General features: G+C 53.9%; 9 protein-coding genes across 9 annotated transcripts; 5 read left to right on the top strand and 4 right to left on the bottom strand.

The window, feature by feature from the left end:
• The first annotated feature begins 883 nt into the window (after positions 1-883).
• Positions 884-1826, top strand: BZA05DRAFT_405860 (uncharacterized protein). Its single transcript, XM_051484438.1, has 2 exons — positions 884-1297; positions 1365-1826. Exons 1-2 carry the CDS (start codon positions 949-951, stop codon positions 1670-1672), a joined length of 657 nt encoding a protein of 218 aa, XP_051337124.1. The 5' UTR covers positions 884-948; the 3' UTR covers positions 1673-1826.
• A 354-nt stretch (positions 1827-2180) lies between these two features.
• Positions 2181-4180, top strand: BZA05DRAFT_420751 (uncharacterized protein; the record flags this gene model as incomplete). Its single annotated transcript, XM_051485661.1, has 12 exons — positions 2181-2199; positions 2266-2363; positions 2401-2547; positions 2855-2906; positions 2947-2975; positions 3023-3044; positions 3380-3407; positions 3566-3597; positions 3629-3665; positions 3799-3813; positions 3946-4031; positions 4122-4180. The coding sequence occupies 12 exons, from the start codon at positions 2181-2183 to the stop codon at positions 4178-4180; spliced, it is 624 nt and encodes a 207-aa protein (XP_051337123.1).
• Positions 4181-6553: 2373 nt separating this feature from the next.
• BZA05DRAFT_475913 (uncharacterized protein) lies at positions 6554-7905 on the top strand (the record flags this gene model as incomplete). The annotated part of the gene is made up of 6 exons (XM_051488223.1): positions 6554-6733; positions 6808-6943; positions 7026-7246; positions 7347-7477; positions 7539-7718; positions 7771-7905. The coding sequence occupies 5 exons, from the start codon at positions 6554-6556 to the stop codon at positions 7567-7569; spliced, it is 699 nt and encodes a 232-aa protein (XP_051337122.1). The 3' UTR covers positions 7570-7718; positions 7771-7905.
• A 3767-nt stretch (positions 7906-11672) lies between these two features.
• BZA05DRAFT_447198 (uncharacterized protein) lies at positions 11673-11932 on the top strand (the record flags this gene model as incomplete). The annotated part of the gene is made up of 2 exons (XM_051487144.1): positions 11673-11770; positions 11821-11932. 2 exons carry the CDS (start codon positions 11673-11675, stop codon positions 11930-11932), a joined length of 210 nt encoding a protein of 69 aa, XP_051337121.1.
• Positions 11933-12616: 684 nt separating this feature from the next.
• Positions 12617-13591, top strand: BZA05DRAFT_475912 (uncharacterized protein; the record flags this gene model as incomplete). The annotated part of the gene is made up of 2 exons (XM_051488222.1): positions 12617-13032; positions 13089-13591. 2 exons carry the CDS (start codon positions 12617-12619, stop codon positions 13570-13572), a joined length of 900 nt encoding a protein of 299 aa, XP_051337120.1. The 3' UTR covers positions 13573-13591.
• Positions 13592-13682: 91 nt separating this feature from the next.
• Positions 13683-14986, bottom strand: BZA05DRAFT_438031 (uncharacterized protein). The gene is made up of 3 exons (XM_051486474.1): positions 14804-14986; positions 13922-14733; positions 13683-13863 (listed from the first exon to the last, which is right to left on the bottom strand). Exons 1-3 carry the CDS (start codon positions 14866-14868, stop codon positions 13775-13777), a joined length of 966 nt encoding a protein of 321 aa, XP_051337119.1. The 5' UTR covers positions 14869-14986; the 3' UTR covers positions 13683-13774.
• A 168-nt stretch (positions 14987-15154) lies between these two features.
• BZA05DRAFT_405851 (Zinc/iron permease) lies at positions 15155-17551 on the bottom strand. Its single transcript, XM_051484437.1, has 9 exons — positions 17174-17551; positions 17047-17102; positions 16851-16935; positions 16715-16775; positions 16647-16661; positions 16524-16563; positions 15822-16470; positions 15700-15765; positions 15155-15648 (listed from the first exon to the last, which is right to left on the bottom strand). The coding sequence occupies exons 1-9, from the start codon at positions 17214-17216 to the stop codon at positions 15287-15289; spliced, it is 1377 nt and encodes a 458-aa protein (XP_051337118.1). The 5' UTR covers positions 17217-17551; the 3' UTR covers positions 15155-15286.
• Positions 17552-18604: 1053 nt separating this feature from the next.
• On the bottom strand, positions 18605-19507 carry BZA05DRAFT_405848 (uncharacterized protein). Its single transcript, XM_051484436.1, has one exon. It carries the CDS (start codon positions 19461-19463, stop codon positions 18774-18776), a length of 690 nt encoding a protein of 229 aa, XP_051337117.1. The 5' UTR covers positions 19464-19507; the 3' UTR covers positions 18605-18773.
• Positions 19508-24268: 4761 nt separating this feature from the next.
• BZA05DRAFT_405842 (uncharacterized protein) lies at positions 24269-25417 on the bottom strand. Its single transcript, XM_051484435.1, has one exon. The coding sequence runs from the start codon at positions 25040-25042 to the stop codon at positions 24563-24565; it is 480 nt and encodes a 159-aa protein (XP_051337116.1). The 5' UTR covers positions 25043-25417; the 3' UTR covers positions 24269-24562.
• Positions 25418-25668: the final 251 nt, after the last annotated feature.

Here is a 25668-nt window from a genome sequence, read left to right as displayed (position 1 = left end):
GGTGGTGGTGGTAGTTGCAGTGGTAGTGGTGGTGTGGAAGACGGTCTGAGGCGGACATAAACGGTTGGGGAAGACAGGAAGCGTCCAGACCCGAGTCCCGGGGGATTTGTATCGACCAACGGGGGGCGGTGGTCGTTCACGTGGATTCGCGCTCTGGAAGTGTGCCGTGGGGTCTCGGTGGAAATCTACTATGGAGTAGTACGGTATGGTAGTTACCGTATGCAGGCGTCAAGTCGAAAGTAATACAACTTCAGGGGGACCCTGAAATCGATCGAAAGGGGGACCGGAAATGGAAGCTGACGAATGCCGGCGGGCTTTGGGGGGGAAATGGTTTGTATACTATGATATAGTAGTACGTGTGGAGTATGTCGAGGGAGAGGCGAGGAGAGTGCGCCCTGGCAGGTAAATGGAGAATGGGATTGGGGAGGGGGGGACGGCTAGGGTTAAAGAAAGCCTCCGAAGCTCTATTAGAGTCTAGAGCTGTCGATAACTTTGCGGGCGGCATTCGTGTTTCTTGCTTCTGTCCGCCTTCGCTCGCACAGAAACTTGTCTACAGCACGTCGTCTGCACCATCACAGCCATGGCAACTGCCAGTCTGCCACTGGTGGACCAGCTGCTGCTGCTGCGCCTCTAGCTACGTCAACAGGTGCACGACACCAGCAGCAGCAGCGTCCGCACCCACCTCTCCCCAGTTAACTATTGGCGAGCTTGTCGTGACGAGCCTAGAGTACCTAGAGTACCATTTGACATGCCGGAAACTTGCCAGCACAAAGCCTATGTACCCCGAGGAAGTACCCGAGTACCGTCGACGGGCTGCAGCGAATACGGTATCTACAAATTCCATCCAAGATCGTCATCGGCGTCACCTTGCGGTTGCACTTCGAGGAGGAGGAGGAGGAGGAGGAGGAGGAGCTGAGCGTCTACACAGGTACAAAGACACTGCCGCCCATGTTCCTGTTCCAGCTCGGATATTTCACCATCGATGTCCTACGCCCTACCTATGCCGCCGGCAGAGCCCACTACCACATGTCATGTCCCTCCCCGAGAACCCGAACCCCACGCGCGATCTCGGTAATGCCTAGGAAGGTACCCCGCTCTGCGTGGACGACGGCCATTCGCACAAGCCAGCCGCGAGCCCGTGGACCGTGGTTATCCCGATTGGACGGGAATGCTGCAGTAATTTTGGACATCACAAGTTCACAACGTGGGCACCGGGGCCGGGTCGAATTGGAAGTGTACTACTGGTTAGCACAAGGGGGGCTTCGGGATCGTCTAAATACCGATCACGAGCATCTAGGTAAGACACCGCCGAGATGATGATGATGATCCGTACGGGACGTTCAAGTACTGATTGGCAAAAGCAGCGGCCCGGAGCATCACATGTTTTTATACTCGGTTAGTTACTACCCAGTACCGTGCCGTACTTTGTCTGGGAGAATCGAGAATCGAGAATCAAGATGGCAGGGAGGGAGCTCTCGTCCACAGTGCCTACTCTCTACATACAAATTATTTCTATCACAAACCGCGACAGACAGGATATCTACGCGGACGGAGAAGGTGGAAGTTGCAACTTGCACCTTGCAACATAGCACAGCAGCCAACGCTCAGTCAAAAGATTCAAAACGGTGGGTATAGTTGTGTAATTATAGTATCCACAATTCCGAGGAGATGAGATGGGACCTGGGTAACTTATGCGGCCACAGGGATTCGCTGACAGGCGGGTTAATGGGTTGGTGGGTTGGCACTGGGGGTGGCCAGGGTATAGAGTAAGGTAGGAGCAAGCAAGGTGTTGCGGTTCGAATGTGGCAAGATATTCTCTTTCTCCCCCGTGCCGTGGAATAATTGTCACGAAGGGGGATGGGCGAGATGGAGACGGCGAAGGAACTGGGGCAAATAAACAGCTAGAGCACGACTGAAGATTGGACAGGAGCACGCTAGACTCTAGAGCGGCCTGCGGATGTGATTGTGCTGCGCCTCAAACACCAGCGGAACGGTAGCGGGCAGACTATTTATGTAGGGCGATTGGAGAGGAGAGGAGTGGTGAGGAGAGGAGAGGAGAGGAGAGAAGAGACGTGAGGAGAGAAGAGAGGAGAGTGTTTCGATGTTATCTGGATTCTACATAGAGACACACGTGCTCAACCACCACGGTATCATACCTAGCCCAATGCACACTAGGAAAAATGTCGTACGGCTCCCGAGGTCAATGATTCCGCCGAAGGCCGAGTCACCAATAATGAATACTTGCCTCAACTCGATCCGACCTAGTTTCACGGAGCCGAGCCGACAAGTTTCCCATCATCCACGTGGACGTGGAGCCGTCTTCCAGACTCCAGCCTGATATTCCAGCATACGGCACAGGAGGCGTAGGCGCCTAGCGCGCCTGGTGGCACGTGGGTGCAGCCTTGCAAATTGCAAGGAGACTCCCAGCTGCGCAAGTTCAACTACACGTCCCCCCCCGCAGACCACGGACAGGGCAGAACTCCTATCCTGCCATTCTCGGCTGCTACTCACCAGCCGGAAACGAGTGTTCTGGAAGGCGCGGGATTCGTGAGACATGATGTGTCACAATGTGTCACTCGGTTATGTTTCGCCGCGTTTCTGGAACCTAGGTGGAAGCCTGTGGGCTATGTATGAGCTGTGAACGAGGGCGAAGGAGAGGCGAGTCGAGGGATGTACTAAGGTATAGAGCTTGGGTGATGGGTTATCGTATTGTATTGTTGCGTGACTAGGCGGTGAGCCGAGGGCGACGGGGGTGCTGTACCGAGTCCTGTACCGAGTCCATTACCGGAACTGCAGACAAGAATCAAGGATTGGAGAACGAGTGTGTGCATAGTAGAGTAGAGGACATCGCCAGAATTACTGGAGAGATACCGGTACTTTGGAGACGCGAACAACGCTGCCGAAGCGTGCGTCCATCATGTACCGTACTCTACGTCCCTTATGTAGAAACAATCGATCATGCGTGGATGTTACCGGTATGTCGACGACATAAATACTACCCCACCTTTTTACCCAGTTATAGGTACCTACTGCAATCATCGGTTGTATGTTGATACCCAAGTATCATACCTAGAGTACCTCGTACCGGTACCGTGGTGAGGCAGCCCCATAATATCCCCCACGCGCGGCACGCGACTCGATTGGCCCTCCAGGCTCACGGAGCTCATATCCATTCCCCAGCGTACCAGGAGCTGCCAATAAGTGGTGCCTCACCACCATTACGAATTATATGCGCAAGTTCACTACTAGTCTATATTAGGAGCGCACTAAGCCAGATACATTCAAATGAGTGAGGGGCTGTGACTAAGTTGAATGAGGGGGAAACGCTAAGCTGTATGGGGGGAAAACTGGTGAGGCAGCACTTACCCTTACACCCGAGTACACGCAAAAGTCCCCGTGATGAAGCTGTAAGTTGGTTAGCGAGCTCCCTCCGGTCGAACCCCAGTCAGCGCATGGCATGCAAAAACTTCATGCTACGAGGCCGCGGGGAGGGCGCGGATCCGAGATCTTCGGAAAAGAAAAGAAAAAAGGGAAAAAAGGAAAACAGAAAAAGAAAAGCGAAAAGCGAAACTCTCAAGATCGGCCACAGGAAAGAAGGTATGTAGAGTACTTGTGTATCAAAATCTAGACTCATCGCCGCCATCACGACATCACGACATTACAAAGTATCTAGGTACATACTCTCTAATCATCAGCCATTCTTCTTCTTCTTGAACTCCGCCCGTCGGCCGGCCACAAAACACGATTCGGCACTTGACCGCCGCCGCCGGCCGTCGGCCGCGTGCACTTCCCGCATAGCTATTCCGACGAACAGTGAGTAGAGCATCATCCTCACCTATGTAGAGTATACAAATACCTCCAGTACAGTAGTTAACTAAGTATTGGGCGCCAATCGGCCTGCATCCGTGTATGTATAGTATGACATGGCCCATACATTATACATAGCCGAGTGGATGGGAGCTCGAACAAGCCCAATTTCTCACGATTTGGCGGTGAGCCCACTGCGCACCCATCTGCTAGTAACTGCTTAGGTAGGGCCAATGGAGGAATATGAGAGTAATCAACAAAGAATACTCGGAGCGGGTTCGGATGGATCGTGACTGACTGACTGACTTACCTAGCCGGGGAGGATGAGGAGGAGGATGAGGATGAGAGGGAGCAGGGGGAGCAGGTGGGATAGGGCACTTTGGGATCCCAGGTTTCGAACGGAATTCCGAATCTCTATGGATCGGCTCCAAGGTTTGACGCCAGACCACGTGCATGCTGACGCCCGAATGCCCGTTCCAAACCCCGGTCAAATTACTTGCTGACGGAAACCCATAGAGTCACTAACTGCAACGGTTAGTTATACTGCGCAGAGCCCACACATAAGCAAGATAGACAGAGGGAGGGAATTAACCAGCCACTATCTGGAGTCGTACATACCCGCGCCGCCCCGATGGCGGATCTGGATCTCGCCCAGAACATGGCTCAACTGTGGCAATTCCCCGTATCTCGATTGTTGGAACAGGGTGCGGGAGGGGATCAGAATAGAACAGAACATCCGGCCGTCTGATGTGGTATCCGAGTATGTAATCGGACGGAATGGAAGCTAGTCGTGCCCAGCCATGTACCTATCGTTTGTCACTCGCCAAGTGAAGCTGTACATATGTTTAGAGGGCATTGCTGGAGTGGCTGCCTGCGGAGGTTTGCTGACCTCGAGCCCTACTGGTGGCTTCCCTCCTCCTCCCCCCATTTGTCCTCCGTGAGCACTCGCCAACGGCCAACGTCGTGGATATCCTAGACATGACTCAGTCTTGCCAGTCTTGCGGTCGGTAGTATTTTCCGAGGGTGCCGCCGCCGCGCGCTGCGGAGGGGGGAGGGGTGGGAGGTGAGGGGTGGCAGAAAAATCACACGCTGCGCTGCGGCCGGCCGGGGCCATGCCAGATGCCAGACCACATCTACTCGAAGGATTTCCATACTAGCAGGCGCCTGTATCCCATCCATTGGATGATCTCCCTCCGGGCTCCTCCATAAGCTCCGTGCGTATGTACCTGTACCTATCTATGTCATGCTACAAAGCAATAGTAAATAGTGGTGTCGAGAATACAATCGCAATGCACACCGCACCCCATCCCGCATGGTGCCTGGCCCATCTCACTGGGAGCTCCCGATCTCACCCACCATCCAATTGCAAGCCACCGTCGACATCCAAAACTACACCCGGTGGCCCGGTCCCATAAAGTTCGCCCCACCTACATGCATGCCACCCACCTATCCATCTCCCCAGCAGCCAATGAGGCCGATTCCCCACGACGAATGCTGCCGCCGCTGCGACTGCGCGTCTTCCGAGCTCCCACGCATACCTGCCTACTCCCTTGCCTATAGCAAGCCAAGCGATTGATATCGTATACCGCTGGCGTGGACAACTGCCTTACCTTGCACGCATGACAATATCCTACATCAACTGCTTGTCAAATCCCACACCCCACCAGTGCTATTTACTACCACCAACTATTACTGCATACCTATCCCTCGCTTGTTCGCAGGGCAGACTGAGACAGAGAGATCCAACATCCTACATATCTACTTACCTACACAAATACCTAGATGGACGCTTAAGCAACATCATCATCACATCTAGCGGAGACCAAAAAGACAAATGCTGCAGGATGGCCGCAAGCTTCATGTTTCAGCTTGTTCATTGAACAACCGCTGGCCTCTAACCAGATAGGTATCTCGAACAGATTCCGGGGCCCGGGCCCGGGCCCGGGGGGTGGGCATAGGATGATGATGATGACGATGATTATTGTTATTGTCGTCTTTCTCTGCTGCCTATCTCTCTCCACTACTCACAGTGACAGATTAGTAAAAGATGGAAATGAAAAGAGCACTTTTGCCTCACCTCCATCACCACAACACTGCGCGGAGATCCGGAGAAGCCTTGCTGGTGATATCCACTTCCTTGATTTTGGCCCACGATGCTGGATTGTTTCTCCGTTCTCGTCCTAGTTCTAGTTTTTGATTTTGTATATGCCCCGAGCATGCTTGTGAATGGAGTTTGTCGTTGGAAGTCTGGACTCTGGACTCTGGAGATACCAATGAGGATTCCTCAGAAGGACGATTGGAGGATGAGTACAGACTTAGTGTAGGGAGAAGGGGGGGAGCGGGAGGGGGGCAGTGTACCATCCATTCCTCCCGCCCTCCCTAGCTTGCTTCCCTACTTCCTCTGTAGCTTGAGCATCCTGAAGATCATATATATTGGGGCTCTCCAGCTCCTCGGTTCTGTACATATCTTCAAACAACCAGATCGTCAGCCTTTAGTTCTAACCAGTTCCCGGGAAACACAGCTACAGTCATCTCACTCCTCACAGCTATCCTCATTCCCCAAAAGCCGTATATAGCAGCAGGACACCGGCACTCTCCTCGGGAATCGTCTTTTTCAAGTTCACTTCCTCCTCCTCCTCCCCATCCGCCTACTACTACTCACCCCTCCTCCTCCTCCTTCTCCTCCTCCTCCTTCCAGCTTCTCCCATATACCCGCATCCCACACGAAACAGAACAAGCATACTAGATGGACGCCCGGGCAGAACAATTCGTAGCCAGTGCCAAAGCCGGCCTCCAAAACGTCCGCAGTTCCCTCCAGAGCAATCCCTCGCACTGGCGAAGCTGCACTGCGGCGGTACAACAGTGCATTTCCTATGTCGACCAGAGCAGGATCATGCACGATCCTCGGCGGATCCCTGAGCGAGTCGTATGCAGCCCCCCATTGTTTTGTCCTAGTGGATTGGATGTGCATGTGGCTGACAGTGTTTCCGTTCCTCCCAGTGGATTCTCGACGAGGTTCAATACTTTGCTTACTTCGAGCCCGACTCCGGCGGTGTCCCGGAGGTGACCACCTGGTGCGAGAGGGAATGGAACAGAGTGCTCAGTGTTGACCCGCACCATGTGGGTGCGCTCACGGGTTTGTACCACCCTTCCCCCTCCCCACTCGTGCGGACCGCATGTGCAGTGCGACGAGCAAGGCTGATAAGCGAGCAACACAGGCCTGGGACAAGCTTGGCTGTCCAAAGCCCAGTTCTGGCTGGCGCGCATCCACCAGCAGGAAAGTGGCGGCCGAGACGACGACCTCGCTGCTGAGCGCCGCCTGCACACCGCCGACTACGTAGAAGCCCGTGCGATCCTGCAGCCCGCGGTGGACTTCTTCGCCCGTGCCGTGGAGACGGCCCGTGTCAGCGGTTGTCTGACCGGCAAGCTACTCGAGAAGGTAAGTCCCCCTCCCCCCTCTCATCCTACGTTCAGCGGCATTACCCCGCAGAGACGAAGCAGATCATGCATGCTAACTTACGATTGTTCCCTACGGATAGAGAGCAGAGGCTTCAATGAGCCTCGGAAACGTCTCGCCCATGAGCGTGGGCCGCATCCACTTCCGGGACAGTGTGCAGGCGCTCCAGGCGGCTGTTTCCATAGGACATCATCTACCCCGCCATCTACGACGGTGAGTCTACACGGAAGCATCCCCCGCATAGTAATTCTTGACCTGACAGTGTTTTCTCCAGTTGGCTCGTTGATAACGAGCGCTACTTTTGAGCTGTAAAAAGTCAGCTAGTGGGATTGGACGCAGAGGGGCGTTGGAGGGGCGTTCACTTGTTTATGCGATACCTTCTGGTGTGTTTGGGGGGGAAGGGGGGGTTGAGATTGTTGTGCGTGTTTGATGCTTGATGGAGCCATGATTAGACCTGTAGAGTTAAGCGATGCTGTATGAATAGAAATTGAATGCCATGATCATACCGTATCCATATCCATTGACCGCAGATATGCGCACATCCATCGTCGTTATGTACCAAGGCTAGGAGAGGCATGTATACTGCCGTGTTCGTAACGACCGTGATCGTGATGAACCACCAGCTGCGTAGCGTCCTCGCCAGAAACCGAAACGGAGACCGAGTAGAGTAATCCCGAGAATGCTGCCTAGATAGAGACCCAGTAATACCGTAACACCGTAATACCGTTGTGTTCACTCTTCCGCGGACTTGTGTAATACCGTATGCATACCAACATAGGGAGACCAATGGGATCGTTGTAACGTGGTTGCTGCCGGGGTGGCTATTCTAGTGCTACATACGCCAATTAGAGTAGCGTAGTTCGCGCTTAATTACCGACTGCGTCGCATGGTTGGGCGGTTAATTCTCGACTGCCACCACCACTGCACCACCGCCGCGGCCGCCACGGCCACGGCCCTGGCGGGCATGTCAGCCCGCGTCGCCTTATGCATCTCGAGCCCGCCCCCGGCGCCAAATCCGCATCGCTCAAAGCCGACGACGACGCGAAAGGACATCATCATCATGGTGTTAACTCTTGACTCTTTAGCTCTGACGGAGTTCCGCACCGAGCACTCATCGATTCGCCACCCCAATCGCCCACGGTAGCTCTAGGCTTCCGTCGGTGAAACGAGACACAGTAACGAGTTTTTGCACCGAACGGCACGGCGTGCGTAAGCAACAACATTTTCGGATTACTATTCAGGTTCGAATCGAATTTATCAGCGGTGACGCGAAAAAGCTTTGAGTCTTTGAGTCTTTGAGTCTTTGAGTCTTTCAGTCTTCGACCGAAAACAAAACCCGTTGGGAGCCGCCGGTGCCCAGACTTATGCGATTGTGCGGATTCGTCAGAGCCATCAGTATGATGTACACGGCGGAAGCTGGCGAGGTCAGATCGCGAGGGAAAAAAAGATTAATAAAAGTAAAACGGAATCCCGTGCGCGGTCAGCGTCGCTGCATCGGCTAGGTACTTACTTTCACTTTTACTAACATAGGTATCCGGCCGAAGGAAACTGACTGTGTCAGTCAGTCAGGTGCTGTGGATGGATGATGGCTGGGCAATATTTGGGCATTGTGGTGTGTGCTTTCGCCGCCGCGTAGATCTATTGTGGGCCGCTGTGGAGCCATACAAAGACTGGAGGAATGTACGAGTACATACGTACATAGATAGGTGGGAGGTGGATATCTTTAACTCTCTGCTCATCGGTATTAGTCTTGGAAAACTTTTGTGCGGGGATTCGGACAGGCAGCTGTACTAGTATTTCCTATCACTAGATCCCCTCCCGCCCCCGCCCCCTCCACCGCCCCCAATGATGTACGCAAAGGAACGCCCGCCGTGGCAAGGATGGACTGTAGCGAACTTCGGTCTCCAGGTGCGCAGGCTAATCTTTACGGTGACATCCAGTAAGTACCTAAATATCGGGCCCACGCGGCCACGCCAGCAGAAAAGCTTAAACAAACCATATCCCAGATTCCCAGCGGACCGGCTCGGCGGTTCCAAGTTCCAACGATAGTCCAACCGAGGTTCCGGAATAGAACTCGTCCGTTCATTGGCCGTCTCTGGCCAAGGCCCAGGCATCCATCAGCTTTCCGTTTCTAAAAACAGCTCCGGCTCGGATCGAAGACGCAACTGCGGTCACGGGAGGGGGAGGGGGAGGGGAGATGGGGGAGGAGGGAGGGGGGGAGGGGGGGAGGCGAAACGAACTTGCACATTGCCCTAAACTCCAGGGACCGAGAAGAATAGTAATCATGATGCTTGGGAGCCGAAAAACGTTGCGGTCGTACCGGAAACTGGAAACAGCTGCCTACCAAGAGTATGGCCCGGTTAGAAGAAGTTTCAGGTTGAGGCGGACTGCTCTAGGACACTTATAAGTATCATCGGCCACCACCACCAGCATTACCACTATGCAAAAGACGGGGATTAAGTATTAGTGATCGATAAGGTGGGCTGCTGTCCGCCATACGAGAGTTTGCTCGTTTCGTTTGCTACAATCTGATATCCAATAAGATAGGCAGAGTACTTACCCACCCTGAGATCTCGATGAAACGCCAAAAACTGGTCTGGTGACTACTCGGAGATCTAAAACAATAATGACAACAAAACGGACGGGTGTTTCTGGCTTACTGGTGTATCGTACCGAACTGCATGGTGCCTGTCAGGCTGAGTCTGCATCATCCAAGGAATTCGAAACGACGGGTAGTATGGGATGCGCATATGCGTATATACATTATATATACAGGTAAAGAGACTCGAGGGCAGGAATGGTAGCGACGACGACGACGGATGTATGTAGTAATAGTAGCAGTAGTGGTGGTGGTGGTGACAGTGCTGGATTAATCATTGAAGGAACACGTACGTACACCTACCCAAGTCGGCCTCGAGTGAGGGATTAACGAGTCCGCACAAGTCTATTCTCCTCCGGCACTCCCCAATCATTTGATTTGGAATTGAAGGGAGACGGCCCTAATGACATGTCTGCTTGCTTGTAAGCACAACCAATCGAGATGTACATATGTGCAATCTTTTTGATCCTTTGAAACCTTCGGCGAAGAAACGGCCTTCGGTGAAGCAAATGGCCTTTCGGCGATAAGGCACCTGGTCCCTACCGACCGACCGAAAAATTCTCAATTGAGGACTTCTTACAGAACATTGTTTACACACGATCGGGAAACATGGGTAAGCAAGATGACGAAGCCGATATTTGGCATTCACCAGGCGCTAGTGGGGGGACATTGCACCAATGCGCCCATCACCTCGAAAAAGCGCACCACGCACGCTATATGCATAAGTAATCACCCCGTGCTGACCGATCTAGAGATGTTTCCGAGTCAGCTGAAGCTCCGTGATTTCGGCCTTCGGAATGCCACAGTAGGTGATGAGATGGCCATACTAGGAGCGGTAGGGAAGCCAGGTAGCGGTGATCTTTTGCTTTTTGTTTCATCGTTGATTGCTTGCGACACATCCAGATCATCGCAATAAATACTCTGTTTCCCCATTCACCGTCCAGGGCTAGCGGGTGAGATGTCATGACCATGTCGGGAATTCGTCCAGAATGATGCGCACTGGTGATTGAGCTATCTCCAAACTCAATTCTCAAAAGCTGAACGGTTATTATTTCTCAATCTCGCGAGGAGTAGACGATTGGTTATTTTAGGTATTATGTACGCGGAGGCTAACCTAATGAGGTACTTCTTGTACTTACAAACCGTATGTCCAACGTCAATACTTCCGTGCCGCACTCCATCCCTCTTCCTTATGACATATGTACATTCACGGTTCAACTCACCGGAAAAGAATTCAAGTGTCACTCAGAAGGGTATTTTGTATGACACGGTTGCTTAACGGACATCATTGGTATTGTGTGGGGAATTGCACTTCGAACATCGCTTCAGCAGAGAGCTTTTTTTTCTTTTCTGTTTAATCATCAATGGATTCGACCTCGGTAGATCATGGCAGTCACGCTGCGGTTCCTCCCCACTGCCCCTTCCTGCGATGTGGATTTCCTTTCCCCTCCTTCCGCAGCGAACGAGCAGAGATGGCCGACTGGCAGATCGAATGCTTCATCTCTGACGCCGCCGCCATAAATGAGATGTCGACACACCTACCTTGCGCTCGAAGGGAGTGCGGAGTAGTAGTTACATGTACCGAGTTGAATCAAGCCAATGCAGTACATAAGCCTTCGAAGCGGAAGTGCCTCCGGCCAAGTAAGGGCTCATGATGTGCAATTTTCTGCCTCCCATCAACTTCATCAAGCTCGGAATCTCTTCTTTCCTTCCATCCAAACTTCTACATACCTCGATCCTCCCACCGTCCACCTCCCACCGTCCACCTCCCTCCTCTCACCTCCCGCCTACACCTTCAACGACATCAACATGGCTCGCTCCCACTCATCCTCGCCATTCGCTTTCCTCTCGCTCTTTCACGACGAAGCCAGACTGCAGTCCGACAGTAGCACTATGAGACTCGAAGGGTGAGTGTATACTTCCCGGCTGTACTGAAGTACTTAACCAATAATTGAAGATTTCCGAGGACTGAATTCAACAAATGGGGTGTTATTACCACCATTGTGGTGTTGGTGCTGGGATATGCGGTTGTGAATCTGAATGGACTGTCGAAGATGGGCAAATGGTAAACTATCGGTGTTGAAGGTTTACTCATGGCGTGGAAGATAATGGGGCTTTGTTTTTTTCGATGCATCATCGGGTTGAGGGAGGAATAATGGCCGGATGAAGATCATGGTTTCAGTTGTAATATCTTCGGATGGATTTCCTCTAGAATCAGTGATGGACTATGGATATTCTTTTGAACCATTCAACGAGCATGATGAATCAAACTTTTCTCTAGAGATAGTGCCATGGAACCTTTGAAGGATTTCAGATCCCCCACGCGTTCTGTCCATAACTCAATCCATAAATCCGCCTCGCCACCCCCCGATACTTCACCACCTGAGACATTGGCATCTGTACAGGAAAGCAGGAATTTACAGACCAATTCACACAGCCCTGCAGACACCTGGTACGGCCGGAACAAAGAACTTCGGGCTTCAACTCGGGCTTCAACTCGAGCTTCAACTCGAGCGACACCTCCAGTTCAAGCTTCATCCTCCCTAAAATCAATCTTCCTCGAATCTTAACCTTCTCCTCTTTACTTTCACCATCAATAAAGTTAAGAAGCTAGCTCAACCGAAAGCTTTGTTGTCCACAACCACTGCCGTCATCGTCTTCTACTTGATCCTTCCGAGCAACATCCTCCGCACCAACCACCTGCCGTCTCGCCAACCGACAACCAACACTTCGGCATCTACGTCATCCCGAAGATGGCGCCTCCCACCACACCCGATGACCGTCGCTTCCCGTATCGAATATCCCACCACTTCCTCCGAAAGAAGAAGCCGGCAGTTCCCCCTGCCACCACCTCCACCTCCGCTACCACCGACACCGGTGAGGCAAACGCCAACCCCAACACACACCGCAAACAATACTCCTTTGCCCGCCTGTTCTCATCTCTCAATCTGCGCAAAAAGAAGAAGAACCCTCTTCAGCGTACCGGTTCCGCACCCCCTCTTTCTCCCTGCGAAGCACAGTCATGTGCCGTTAAGGGAGGCGACATCTCGCAACAGCCTGCCCTCAGCCGCCCCCCATCGTCCCCCGAAACTCCGAGAGACAACATCACCAAGCTTGGTGTAGACAAGGGCAAAGGAAAGGCCCAGAATCAAGATTACATCTTGCCGGTGTAAGTTCTCCGCCCTATCTTCTCCACAGTGCAGGATACTAATGCGGACGGAATAGGATCCGAGATACCGGGTTTTACGGCGGCGGTTGGGACGATGGCAGTATGCAGGCCACCACCGACGCGATGCTTGGTGTCCCCCGTCGGATGCTACACTCGGAGATGGCGGAGGCCTCCTCTAATTCCGGGCCGGCGAATAGCTTGTCTTATCCCAGTTCTTGGAATAAGAACATAAATACCATCGACCCCATCATGGAGGAGGTGGAAGAGGAGGAGCCCGCCGTTGCTTCGAGATACTCCACCAGTGCGGTGGGCAGGATGTCGGTGGAGGCTGTTGGGCGTGCTGCCGTCCAAGTCACCGCGACCTTGGTCATGGTGGATACGCAGGTGGAGGGAATGGCTGCCGAGATTGTCGGCACTCCCACCGAGGCCACCATCGAGGCAGAAGCTGGCGAGGAGGATGTTGGCGAGTCTACTGATACTGCCTCCCTCAAGACACCTGTCACTTCGGAACTTTTTGTGCCTGGCGCCTGGGTAGACTAGGGGCAAAGTGAGATTGAAGGAGTTGTATATTTGCAGTATTTGCTTTAACCAGGTCAAGTGCCTGCTGAACATAGTAATGTCTATTCTTGCCATTAAGCATTTGTCAAAGCATGGGAATTTGTTGGAGATGGTTGATATTAATAAGCCAAGTTCAAAAAACCATTTGCAACGTTCACTCGTGTTTGTTTGTATTTCCTCATATCTATTGCGCACTGATAATCTTCTTTGGCCGTACATACTTCGTCCACTTGTGTCTCTTCTCCTCATACCCAGCTTGCGGACCCACATGCGCTATCACCCAATGTTAGCATGCACTCCTTACACTTCCCTATTCTCCCCCCTTGCGTACCTTCGTACAAACACTCCTTGCAATAAATGTCATTATCGCATCCCGAGCACCTATATTCCGCATCCTCATTGCAAATACAGCACCACGTATCGATCTCACTGATGCCTGGCAGTTCCATCTTCTTTTTTGGTGTGATTCTGAGGGCACTCCCCGGCGCCACGGAGGGGACCGCTGGTAGATCGAGGTCTCCCCCACCGCCTTCACCACCCGTTCCACCGGCGCCACCTCCGCCGAGAGCTTTGAACCTAGCCGCCAACGCAGCAAGCTCACCATCATCATCCTCATCGCCCTCTTTCCGCTCCTCTTTCAGGTGCGCATTGTGATCCTCCTCCTCCTCCTCCTCCTCCTCCTCCTCGTCGGAATCGACCACCCCATGCCGGCGCTCCCACTCCACCTCCTCCCGCACCTTCTTTAAGATCTCGTCCTCTTCATCCTTCAGATCCCACTCGCTGCCCGTCCCTTTTGCCCCCTCCGCCTCCCCCTCCCCCTCCTCCACCCCAACATCAGCCAACCACTCCGGCGCCTCCTCCGCCTCTCCCGCAAACCCCGCCGCCTCCTCCAGCAGCGCGTCGATCTCCGCCCTATCCTTTGCGCCGACGTCGTCGCACGCCCGTCCCTTCTCCCGCTGCACCCCAGCGACCAGCTCCGAGAAGTCGAGCTCGTCCTCGGGGTTTCCCGGCGTATCCTTCGTCTTTGGCTTCGCTACTGCGGGTGGAGTAGTAAGGGTGGAGCCGGGCGCGCGCGAGAACAGTGCCGCGAAGCGCGCGGAGAGCACGTCATCCGAGCTGGCGCTCGCGGTGTCGTCGGGCGTTCTGTAGGAAAGGAATGGTTAGATGCACGTGTGGAAGGGCTCGAGGACGGGGCGGTGGCGGGTGTAGTTACGGCTTGGATTTGAGCGCGGCTAGGCGCCGCGCGAAGTCCTCGTCGCTACTGCTGGACGCGGGCATGGAGGTGGTTGGCGGGGTGTGGAGCTCTAGTTAGCTGGTAGCTGGAAAGGTGGGGTGACGGCCGTCCGTGCGGCCGCCGGCGTGGTGGGGTGGGGCTTGGCATGTGATTGATTGACGGTCCCAACTTGAATCAGATCTTGAGAAGTGGATGAGCTGTTCCAAGCTACATACTTCTCGCTCGCTGCATCCTCAACTACCTGTATCCTTCTGGATTTGGAAGATGCCTCGAGATCGAAAAACACATGCATAGACGATCACTCGAGCACTGATTCACCAAGCCTTGATGTTTAGGCAATAATCAAACGCAACATATATTTAAGCAAAGCAAGAGCAAAATCCAGCGCCATCCAGCCCAGATCCGAATAGTGGACCATTAGTACATAATAATATACCCCCACCACCGCCCAAAAAAGCCTTATCAAGCCCACGCGCCAACCAGCGCCATACCGGCTGCGCCCGCCGCAACCGCCGCACAAGCCTGAAGCCTCCGCTTCCCTGTAAGTATCACATAGCTCTCGTCACTCAAGAAGTCCTCTGCCAGAAGCTCCACCAGTCCTGCAAACAAGAGCAGGCCGGAGGAGATGGCGTTCATGACGCCGACCATGAGTAGACCGGTCTGGCTTGCTGGGTCGTAGAGGTTTCTGGTCAGTAGGCCGATGGCCTGACCGATTGGCGTCGTGGTGCCGTAGGCGAGACACATGAGCCACGGCTTGGGAGAGTCCTTGGCGAAGGCGGTGATACCGGCGATGCGTGAGCCCAGTGCCAGGCCTTCGAATGTTTCTACTGGGAGTCAGTCCTGGAATGGAGGGAGTGCGGACAAGGCGTACGTACGGTGAAAGGTGATCGCAATCAAGAGGACTATAAAATTCGATCCGGTAGCAACCGATAATGCCATTCCTAGGAGGAAGTTAGTCGCGGCAAGGAGAAGGCGGCATTATCGAGATTGGATATACCAATAAAAACACTATGGAACAAAATCCCCGCCTCTAACAGCATAACCTGCAACAGGTTCTTCTTTTGTTGCTGCTCCTCCGTCAGCCTTCCACCGCCAGGCCTCCTCGTATGACCCGCACTCGTTGACATCTTCTGGCCATTCGAATTCAGAGACCTCAACTCCGTGACCTCGTTAGCGTCATCCGAGTCGGCATCGTCGTCTTCATAGTCGCTCTTGTGATGCGCCTCGGGATCAGGCGAATCCTCCCCATCAGAGCAGGCCTCGTCGTATTGCAAGACATCCGCGCTGAGCTCGATCCTCTGCAACTGGCTTCCTATGCTGTTGCTCCTGCGGGTTCGGCGTACCGGTCGAATGGCCTCACTGGGCGGGTTTCTTCCTCCGTTCGTGAAGCTTGCCGCACTGGCGCTGCTGGCGCCGCGTCTGTGGCCGAAGGACGCTGTGGTGGGAGTGAGGACTTCGTAACCGGCACTGGGGCCGCCGTGACAGCCACCCATAGCGCCGCCGTTCATGGTGGAGAAGAACATCTCGATCGATACGACGACGAAGACCGAGGCCATGGCGATGAGGCCGGCCATCGCGGGGTAGCCTTCGTTCCAGAACTTGGGGAGACATGGATCCGTGAGGGATGTGAACGCGGTTGGTAGGAGCTGTAGTGGTGTCAGAATCGCACGAGACGAGAGACCAGGGGAGGGTAGCGCACGTGCACGAAGGCGGTAGCAATCAGAACACCGGTACCGAAGCTATCTTTACGTCAACAGGACGATCTCTCTAGTTGGGTAGCGGAGGTTTCGTTCGGGTCGGGGCGGAGGAAGAGGCTAATTACTGTCTCGAGAGGAACCTGGAAGCTGTCAGTAACGGCATATGCGGACTGGGGAGAGTATGCGCGCTCACAGGAAGTAATGCGGGACCCTGAGCTGCGGTGCTTTCTTGACGACTAACGGGAACGAACAGGCTGTCGGCAGTCAGTACCCTCTACAACCACCGCCACATCCACCACCACTCCCACCGCCAGACTGAGAGTACATGCCTAATACCGACACTGCCAGTATAATGAACAGAGCAAGAACGTGTAACGGTAGGTTGTACACGCCATCTGTCTTTCCGCCGCAAACCTATTCACAAGCAGGAATCTCAGCCCTGCGCAGTGCAGCATTGGCTCGTCGGAAACAGATGCCATGCGTGCGCGCGTTCGTGCGAAGCGCAAGGATTCGGAATAAACATACGAGAGACGACCGCGTAGTGAGCTCCGGTGGGAAGAGAGGTGGGTTTTGATTGTGGCCTTCATGTTTGTTGTTGGGTTCGTCAACGGCGTTCTTTTTCGCAAAAGGGGTGGTGAGCACGCCAAACTACCTTCCAAATCATAGGGATTCGTATCTCGTGTCGGACAGTTCATGATGATTGCGGGGCCAGCCGAAGCTGCGGAGGAAGTGGAATTCTCGGCGCCTGTCCGCGGGTGTGTTGGAGCGAGGAGCGTAGGGGGGAGGCAGCGGTACGGTGATAGTCGTCGTCGGCGTCGATGTCGATATTATCCGTGGTCGGGAGAGAGCTGAGCTGGGCAGCATGTGCACTGTACTAGGGTTGCCGCACGGGACAAGCCGTCTGAAGTGTTTTCGAGGGATCAGGGCCGAACTGGCCGCTGACAGAGATGTCGTGCTTTACAAAGCGAAGCAATCCGCTTACTCGGTTATCCCGGGTGTACACGGTAATTTTCCGGATTTAGACACGGTCTCTTGAATCCTCACGAAAAGCGCACTTGGAGCTGGTTCGCGCTGTTGACACATATGCATTCGGCATCCCGAGAGCCCGGTCGGTGGGGCAGGGCCGAGGCCGGGTTTCGGCCAGCCAGCATCAGACCGGCGGGCTCTTGCATTTCTAACCCGACAGTCCGGCTGGATCCATGCAGCGCGACAGAGCGCGACACTAAAGATGATTGTTGATCAGATGTGGTGAGACGACCGGTTTTGACATGATGCAGATTGGCGCACTTCATGGCGGGGTTTCCACAGCAACGGCTTTAAACTCCGGCGTATCAGATAATCGCTCGAAAGCTACACCGAGTGCGGCTATGCATCGCGTGCACTTCAACGGCCAAACAACTACGACTAGACTCGCCTTAAATTCCACATGAAGCACGGGCCGAGTGGAGAGTACCGTACTGGCGAAGAAGCGGACCAGATCCCCCTACCAGTAAAACTCTCTTCGTGCGGACCCACAGCTCCCAGCGGAGGAGAGTGTCAAACCGCCCCCTACGGCGGGATATCGGTAGTCTATCCTGTACCTTGTGCGGCTATACTCACTTCCTCACGCCGGAGGGTGCAGTTCACCGGACTCTCTCGAAAGAGCTGCCAATGTTGCTGCCATCGTTGGCACTGCCGTTGGGGGATGTGGGATAGGTACGCGGTCCGACTCGGCGGGGATGGTTTAACGCGAAACAATCGATTCTGTCGTGCAACTCGATTGATAGTGGATGATTTAAACGAGTTATTCTGCAGGCAAGCTGCGAGGAGTTACAATGGCAATTTGAAAAGTTAATCAGTGTCATCGCCAGAGAACAAATCAACACCGCTTGCTTTTGTAAATAAATGGCTCCTATCGAAAAGTTTTATTGTAGACACCTGAAGATTTAGATATATTCATCCTCTCAGGAGGCCAAATGATTGAATGGTGGACATGGAGCATCGCTATCCGCGGTCTCTAAGGACATGGCAGGAACTCTACTAAGCTCAAATCTCTATTCTTTACAGCTCACGGAGCAACCTCCCGCAAATCCCTCCCTTGTTTTCTCCATCTGTAGATCTACATATACACCTCGTGCGGACTATAAGCAGCGGGTGGGTGATCTTTTGCGATGAATTACGTACACAAGACTTGCAGAACCTTCCTCCCACGCTCCATTCGTTTACCGAGCACAAGCAATAGCACCGGAACGTCTCTCATGCTTCCAAGTCGCCTAATCGGCCTGGGCAGCCTCAGCATCCGCCACCACCGCCCTCATCGCCTCCATCACATCCTCTTCCTTCACCCTGAGCAACTCAACATCCGCCACCACCGCCCTCACCACCTCCGTCACATCCTCTTCCTTCACCCCGAGCAACTCGTTGTCACCCTCCCCTCTCCTCACCAACACACTCCTCCCCGCACCCTCCATAAACAACTGCACCCTGACCAAATCCAATGTGGCCCCCTCTCCCCTTTCCAGCTTTCCTCTCGCCCTATCCAGCAGCTCCTGCCCGTTTTGGTGCTCGACCTTCCATTTCACCCCCGTCACATCCTCAAACGCCCTCAAGATTTCCGCCTGCGTAGTCTCGACCGACCTTACCCTCAAGTACTTATTGCAGGTCTCCTGCGGGTGGAGCAGGATGCCGAGGACGGAGTCCGCGATTCCAGCCAGCGTCGTGCCGGTGAACGGTTCCGCGCCGGAGTCGATCAGCACCGCGGTCCTCTCCTTGACGTTGAAGCCCATGCCGTTGGGAAACTTCCTGAGCGCATAGTCGAAGAAGTTCCCTGTGGCCACCGCGCTCCAGCTCATGGCGCCGCCGCTCTCGTCGCATCGCCGGATCAGATACTCCATTATCGCGCTCTTCGGTTCCCGCGCATACGCGAGCTCCGCCAGCCCTTCTCCCGCCCCCGCTCGGCGCATCGTCACAGGCGCATTCGCGAACTCGCTCGGCACGAAACGGGCCACGCCGGCCGCTAGGGCCGCCTCGATCAGAAGCGTCTGCCCGGGTACCCCGGCTATCCCGACGGCGCTGACGACGGCGTCGGTGGATGCTTGCTTGAGGGCGGCGGCAAGCGAGGAGATGGAGGTGAAGTCCGCCGTGAGGAATTTGATATCTGGAGAGAGTTCTGCTGGTGGGGTGGTGGTGGCGCGGGAGAGGATCGTGACGTTGAGGTTTGCGGCGAGGAGGGTGCTAACTATTTTCCGGCCGAGATTGCCAGTGCCCTGGGAACCGTCAGTACGAAATTTGGCACAGTAAGGGAGCTAACTAGACTGATGGTTGGGAGTGAACTTACGCCGACCACGGTTACGTTCTTGATTTCGGTCATTTCGAGGAAAGTCTGGTGGCTCTGTGTGGCTTGCAGAGTGCTGTATGGTATGGTATGGGAGGTAATGAGCTGGATAGTCGGATGTCTGGAGAAGCCGAAGGTAATGAAGCTGGATTGGACGAGCTCGAGCTTGATGAGCTTCAAATTCCTCAATAGCGAGGATATCTATGTCGTCTTTATAATTCTCTCGAGGCCCTGGTTGGAAAAGCAACACCCGAGTACAGTACCGTACATACAGCGATATACCTAGCTACCAACCGGCGGAAGTGTGTGCTCGGAGCTCCGAGACCAAGCAGCTCGGAACTCCGATTTTGTGTTATACAGACGACTCACACATACCCCGGGTCCCGGCTGCGGTATTCTATCCGGGTTCTCGGATTCGCGGATTCGCCCTCAGCTCGGCGAGGAAGGGAGTTCGGTTATGTATGACTCGCTCTCTCCCGTCGTGCCGTCGCGTAGGTATAGTAATCGTATCCACCTCCGTAGTGGAGTCCCAGTCATCACTCTAAAACACAACCTACTATCTAACCAAATGGAGACTCAGTCATTGGATATAGTACCGTATGACTGGAGGACGTGAGTCTACATACTCTACCGAGCCGAGTCAATTTATTAAACGCAAGACAAGGGGATTCCGGTACCTACGTGCAGAGGTCTCAGGTTGCAGGTCACGCCTTTTCTTGTCCGAGAGATATGTGGATGCCGATGTCTGAGTAACTGCGTGCGGAAAATCATCCAGAGCCAGAGGATTTCTAAGGCTTATTTTTCTGGCCAAGCGTTGCCAGTGAGAAGACCTCCCATCTACTCGGCATCATGGCGGGGATCATCGTAGCCACAAGGGACAGCCGTGGATTGCCGGTAGCTACTAGGTAGCTCAAGCAACCGGAGTCTCCTTGGCCCGAAGCCGACACGGCAGGCATTCGTACTCTATGTAGAGCACCTACCGTACCTGGTACCGGTATGTACATGCCTCCCGCGCTCCACCGGCGACTGTACTCTACCATGCGCGAGTCGAACTCCACTGCCGTCACGTGACGTACCTACCGTACGTGGGTCATAAAAGTTCATCAGCAAAGGTCAGCTCACACAACCAACGCTGCAGTCCGCCGAGTCCGATGCCACCCTTGCACAACGTGGTATGGTTCATAACTGCGGTACGATTTGCGAGCTACGGGTCCCTCTTTCCGCCTCGCGGTTCCGATGCGCGCTAAACTCAATCCAACCTGTTTATCTGCTTTGCCGCATGTGTGCATATCCACTGCGAGCCGGATTTCGGGGTACAATGTAGAATATGTACCCGGTGTGTGTATGTGTGTACCTGATCTACTACCCTCATTCGCTATTCTAGCAGCCCGGAGCTACCTAGCATAGATCGTTACTTCTCGTCGAAGCGAGTTTCGTGTCACGGCGGAGTTGGTTGTGGAACTTGTGGGTCGTCTCGCCACCAATCCGGCGTTTTTTTATACCTGGACTAAAAGTATCTACCGTATGCGATGTCAAGAACGATCCGCCTCGATACACACCGTACTCCACTTTGACCTCGACGTCCTTGCGGTAACTAGCGGTACCAGCGGACATTCGCCGGCGTCTCCACCGGCAGAACAAATAGCCTCTCCAGACCTCGACCTACGAGCAGACTGAAGGCGATACCGTAGTCGAAGCTCGCGCGTAAAGAACGGCCTGAGCACTAGCTGTACCTACCCGCCTCTCATCCTAGGAACCGTGGAATCCTCTTGCGAACGGTCTCGGTGGCATATGGAGATATAGATACCCCGTCGGCAGGGCATCGATCTAGGCAGCGAATCCAGAGTCCAGACCACAGTACTGGAAAACGTCTTGGCCCTGGGCTTAAAGTTACCATCGTAGCCAAACAGGCGAGGGGGCACGAAGCATGAACGCCACGGGACCAGCTCTGTGAGTCCGTGGAAGCTGGGTATCTGTCTCTCGGATCTTAGCGAAAATTGGGAACTCCGGGCCCGAACCCGACTGCTAACTATCGGCAGCGGCGGCGGCGGTGAACTGGACATCCGCACTGCACAGGGGCGCAAAGAAAGCATTTCGCGTAGAGTGTCAATCATCGTGAGTATGTAGCTCTTTGTGTGGTGTGTGATCAGTTGTTGTGAGAGGATATGGCTGTTGTCGTGTGGGCGGTTTAACACATCAAGGCTCGAGACAATGGGTAGTTACTCACTGCGGTGTTCGAGACTCCTAGATTCACTGACTTCTATGGTGACTACATCGGCCCGCTTTGGAGATTATTTATTTTTATCGCTCTTCTGTGTAAAGCGCGTCAAGGTTCAAGCAAATATTCTCTGTATGTAGGTGATGTGGGTGGGATGGCGGCATATCATAGGTGAGGTGGTTGAAGGCACCGCATATATGCAGCAGTGTTGTTAGCGCCAAATGTCTCTCCGAAAATTGTATGTTATAGCCAACCACAAGCGTATACATTCGTCCTTCGGGACACATGGTCAATTTGAAACGATACAGAGAAGATTAGCATGGCCCCTGCACTAAGGATGACACGCTTTACAAAGAAGAGCTACAAAGTTTTTTTTATTGGGCGTGGGTTCGAGTCTCGACGATAACTTGCTTTTCTAACGAGCCACATCGCAAGCCACATCGCAAGCCACAACATCACACCAAATCCTCAGCTAAATGATAATCGCCGTCGCGATAAAAAAAACTGGACAAAGAGCCGTCTTTGATTGCAATAGATGTATCAAGCGGAACAAGGTTCAAACTGAAAATCTGGAGTCTGATGGTTGTTGCCGACCGAGAGTTACTACAGTGTGTGGCTGACACCCGTATAACTGGCGCCCAGCTTTTCGCATTATTTTTCGCATCATTGCTGCGGTTGCGATTCCATCCCGTCATACAGCTGCACTCGTGTACTTAGAGCACCTACATACATGCCGGTTTTCTCCAATGGCTCTTGTCGATTCGCCCACTCACTCATCGTACCTACTGGCAGGAACAAGAACTAGAACAAGAACTGTAACTTGTAAAGTCCTTCGTATGATGGTGTCAAGTGTTATCGCTTTTGCTGCTGACACCGATACTTGCTGACTGACTGACCAACTGACTGCTTCCTAATATCGTCACATATGGTCGTGAGTGGTAGGTAGGTAGTAGGTCTTCCAAGTTCCCAGCAGATAGATGTTGGGAGTTGGAGAGAGAGAGAGAGAGAACATCAATTTATTGTCGCATGCAGCCTTACTAGACTATGGCAACCACCAACTTCCAACCTTTCCTGCCAGCTCCGCGGGGTCTAGAGAAAGCTCTACCACCCCGGCCCGATGCTGTTGGGAGTTGGAAATATTGACTGATGTCCCATCGAACGAACGAACCGAGTGATATCTCCAACACGGTAGAGTACACCCAGGAGGTGAAAACGCGAGTGACACGACGTGACTTTCTCCCCCCATTGTAGCATTCCAACCCGTGACGCTCGAGATAGGTAGGTAGGTATATCGCCACTCAGACCTTCAACCCATTTGAGCTGGCGCCGTTGTGCTGAGTATGTAGTAGGGGTGACGATGATTACTGGCATTACCAGTAGTACCTATTCCTGCTTTGGCTTTGGCTTTGGCTTGCTGCTGCTGCAGTAGGTAGGTAGTTGCAGTGGTTGCAGTAGAGTAGTTGCAGTGGTACTGGTTGCTGCAGGTACGGTGCTCAATGCTCATTCATTCAAGCGTTCGGCCTCGCGACGTTTCCAAGTCGCTGTTGTTAAGATTGATGATATGCATGCATGTGCTTAGGTGTTCTATGCGTGCCATCATCGAGTGGATGCTACTTTGGCAGAGAGTTGTCGGGTTGGGTCGGGAGTGAGAGAGAAAATCAATTTACCTACTATAGGTAGGTGTTGTAGCAGCATGCGAGTGATGCGCAATGCGCGATGCGCGATGTTGTTCCAACTTCCGAGTTCCATTGGAGTCCGGCTTTGGAGATCCTCATTGAACCTTGGAGCTTGACCGGTTCATACGTGCACTGCCCCCCTTAGGCCCTTAGCAGGTCATTACACTTCACACTGCACAGTCTTCACTACTAGGTAGGTACCTATACTACCTGTTTCAGTTGCAATGGGAACCCGACGAGCTGAAGCCTGAAGGTTACCCGTGCTGCAGCTGCAGCTGCAAACTCTCATCTCTCATCTCTCATCTCCCCCTGATGACCCTCGGCAGCCCAGATGTTCAACAGCACGAACAGACAGCACGGCACACTTGTTTCCGACTTCGGGGCTATAGGTATACGCGGGTAGGTACATACTAGGTATACTGGTGATTGTCCGTAGAGTTTATTTGTGCATACTAAGTATTGGAGTATTTTGGCTCACTCGACAATATGCAGTTTCTCAAATTGTCAACTTGGGCTGGTATGTTGAACGCTCACCCATCACCCATCACCGGGCAACCGAACTAGCCCAATAGGTCAAATCACAGCTCAAGGCTTCATCATAGATACATCAAAGCAAGCCGTATGCAAGCCGTACATATGCTCCACAATCCCACCAGACTTCATAAATTATTGTACAATGCATCGTATGGTAAGGTAAATCCGTATTCACTCACTCCACTGCCTCCACCCCCTCAATTTTCTGCTCCTTCCCGCCTCCCGTGGACTCACTACTCCTCCTATCCCTCCTAATTTTCTCCCTGAGCAGCCTCTCCCTGAGCAAGTTCTCCTTGAGCTTCAAGTACTGGTATCAAGTAGCAAGTCAGCAAACCTCCGTAATTCCTGGCCAAACGGAAAAATACAAACCACCAACCTCTTCTTCTTCGTCACCCTTCTTCGCTGCTGCGTCGTCGGATGAGTCCTTGGTGCGCTTGTTGCTGCTAGAGCCTTGACGGTCAGGCGACGCGGACCGCTGGCGTTTGGTGCCAGGAGTCGTCTCGCGGTCCTTGCGGCTGCTGCTGGTGCCTCGACGGTGGGGCGACGCAGACCGCTGGCGTTTAGTACCAGGCGAGGTCTCGCGGTCCTTATTGCCCTCCTTTTCCTTTGCACGGGTCTTCTCGCCCTTCTCGGCATCATCCGGAGTGCGCGTGCGTCGCCTCCGATCGCGATGATCGCGGTCCTCATGATGACGGCTTCTATCGCGCTTCTCCTTCTCCTTCTCCCTCGTATCAGCATGTGACCTATGGGGCAATCGTTCGCGGCGTTTCTTCGCGCCATCCTCCCCCCTAGCGGACGAGACGGAGACGGAGCGGGTACGGTCCCTACGGCTGCTCTTCTTGTTGGGCGATGCCGACGCGGAGCGGGAGCGGGAGCGGGACCGCGACTTCGAAGATCCGTAGGATGACCGCGAACCGGATCTGGAAGACGCAGAGCTCGAACCGGTGTACGAGGATACGCTATACGACCTGCGCTTGCCGCGGTCCCTGCTGGAGGCTCCGCGCTTCCTCGAGCGAGATTTAGACCTAGACTCGGATCGGTGTCTCTCGGACCTATCGCGTCTGCTGCTGCGCTCACGCTCGCGCTCCGGAGAGTGGCGCGAGCGGCGGTCGCGGTCGTCCCTCGAGTACCCCCCGCGGCGAGAAGTAGCAGGCGGCGGCGACCGTTCGCGCTCGCGTTCGCGATCGTAGCGTCCATATCTGCTGCTGTTGTTGCCCCTGCCTTCACGGTCGTCAAAATCCCGACGATAAGATTCCCTGCGCGATGACGGAATGTACGTGTCTGCCTCAGCCCTGCGTCCCCCGCGGTCCCCGCGGTCAAACCTCCCACCGCCACGGCCACCACCACCACCACCACCACCACTCCCTCTCGCCGGCGGAGAGTAGTCCCTCCTCGCCGATCGCGCC

This window comes from Tricharina praecox (genome assembly GCF_024521635.1).
Source record: "Tricharina praecox strain CBS 144465 chromosome Unknown BZA05scaffold_22, whole genome shotgun sequence".
Lineage (NCBI taxonomy): Eukaryota > Fungi > Ascomycota > Pezizomycetes > Pezizales > Pyronemataceae > Tricharina > Tricharina praecox.
Note: the sequence above shows the minus strand (reverse complement) of the source record. Positions and strands in the feature narration are given on the sequence as shown.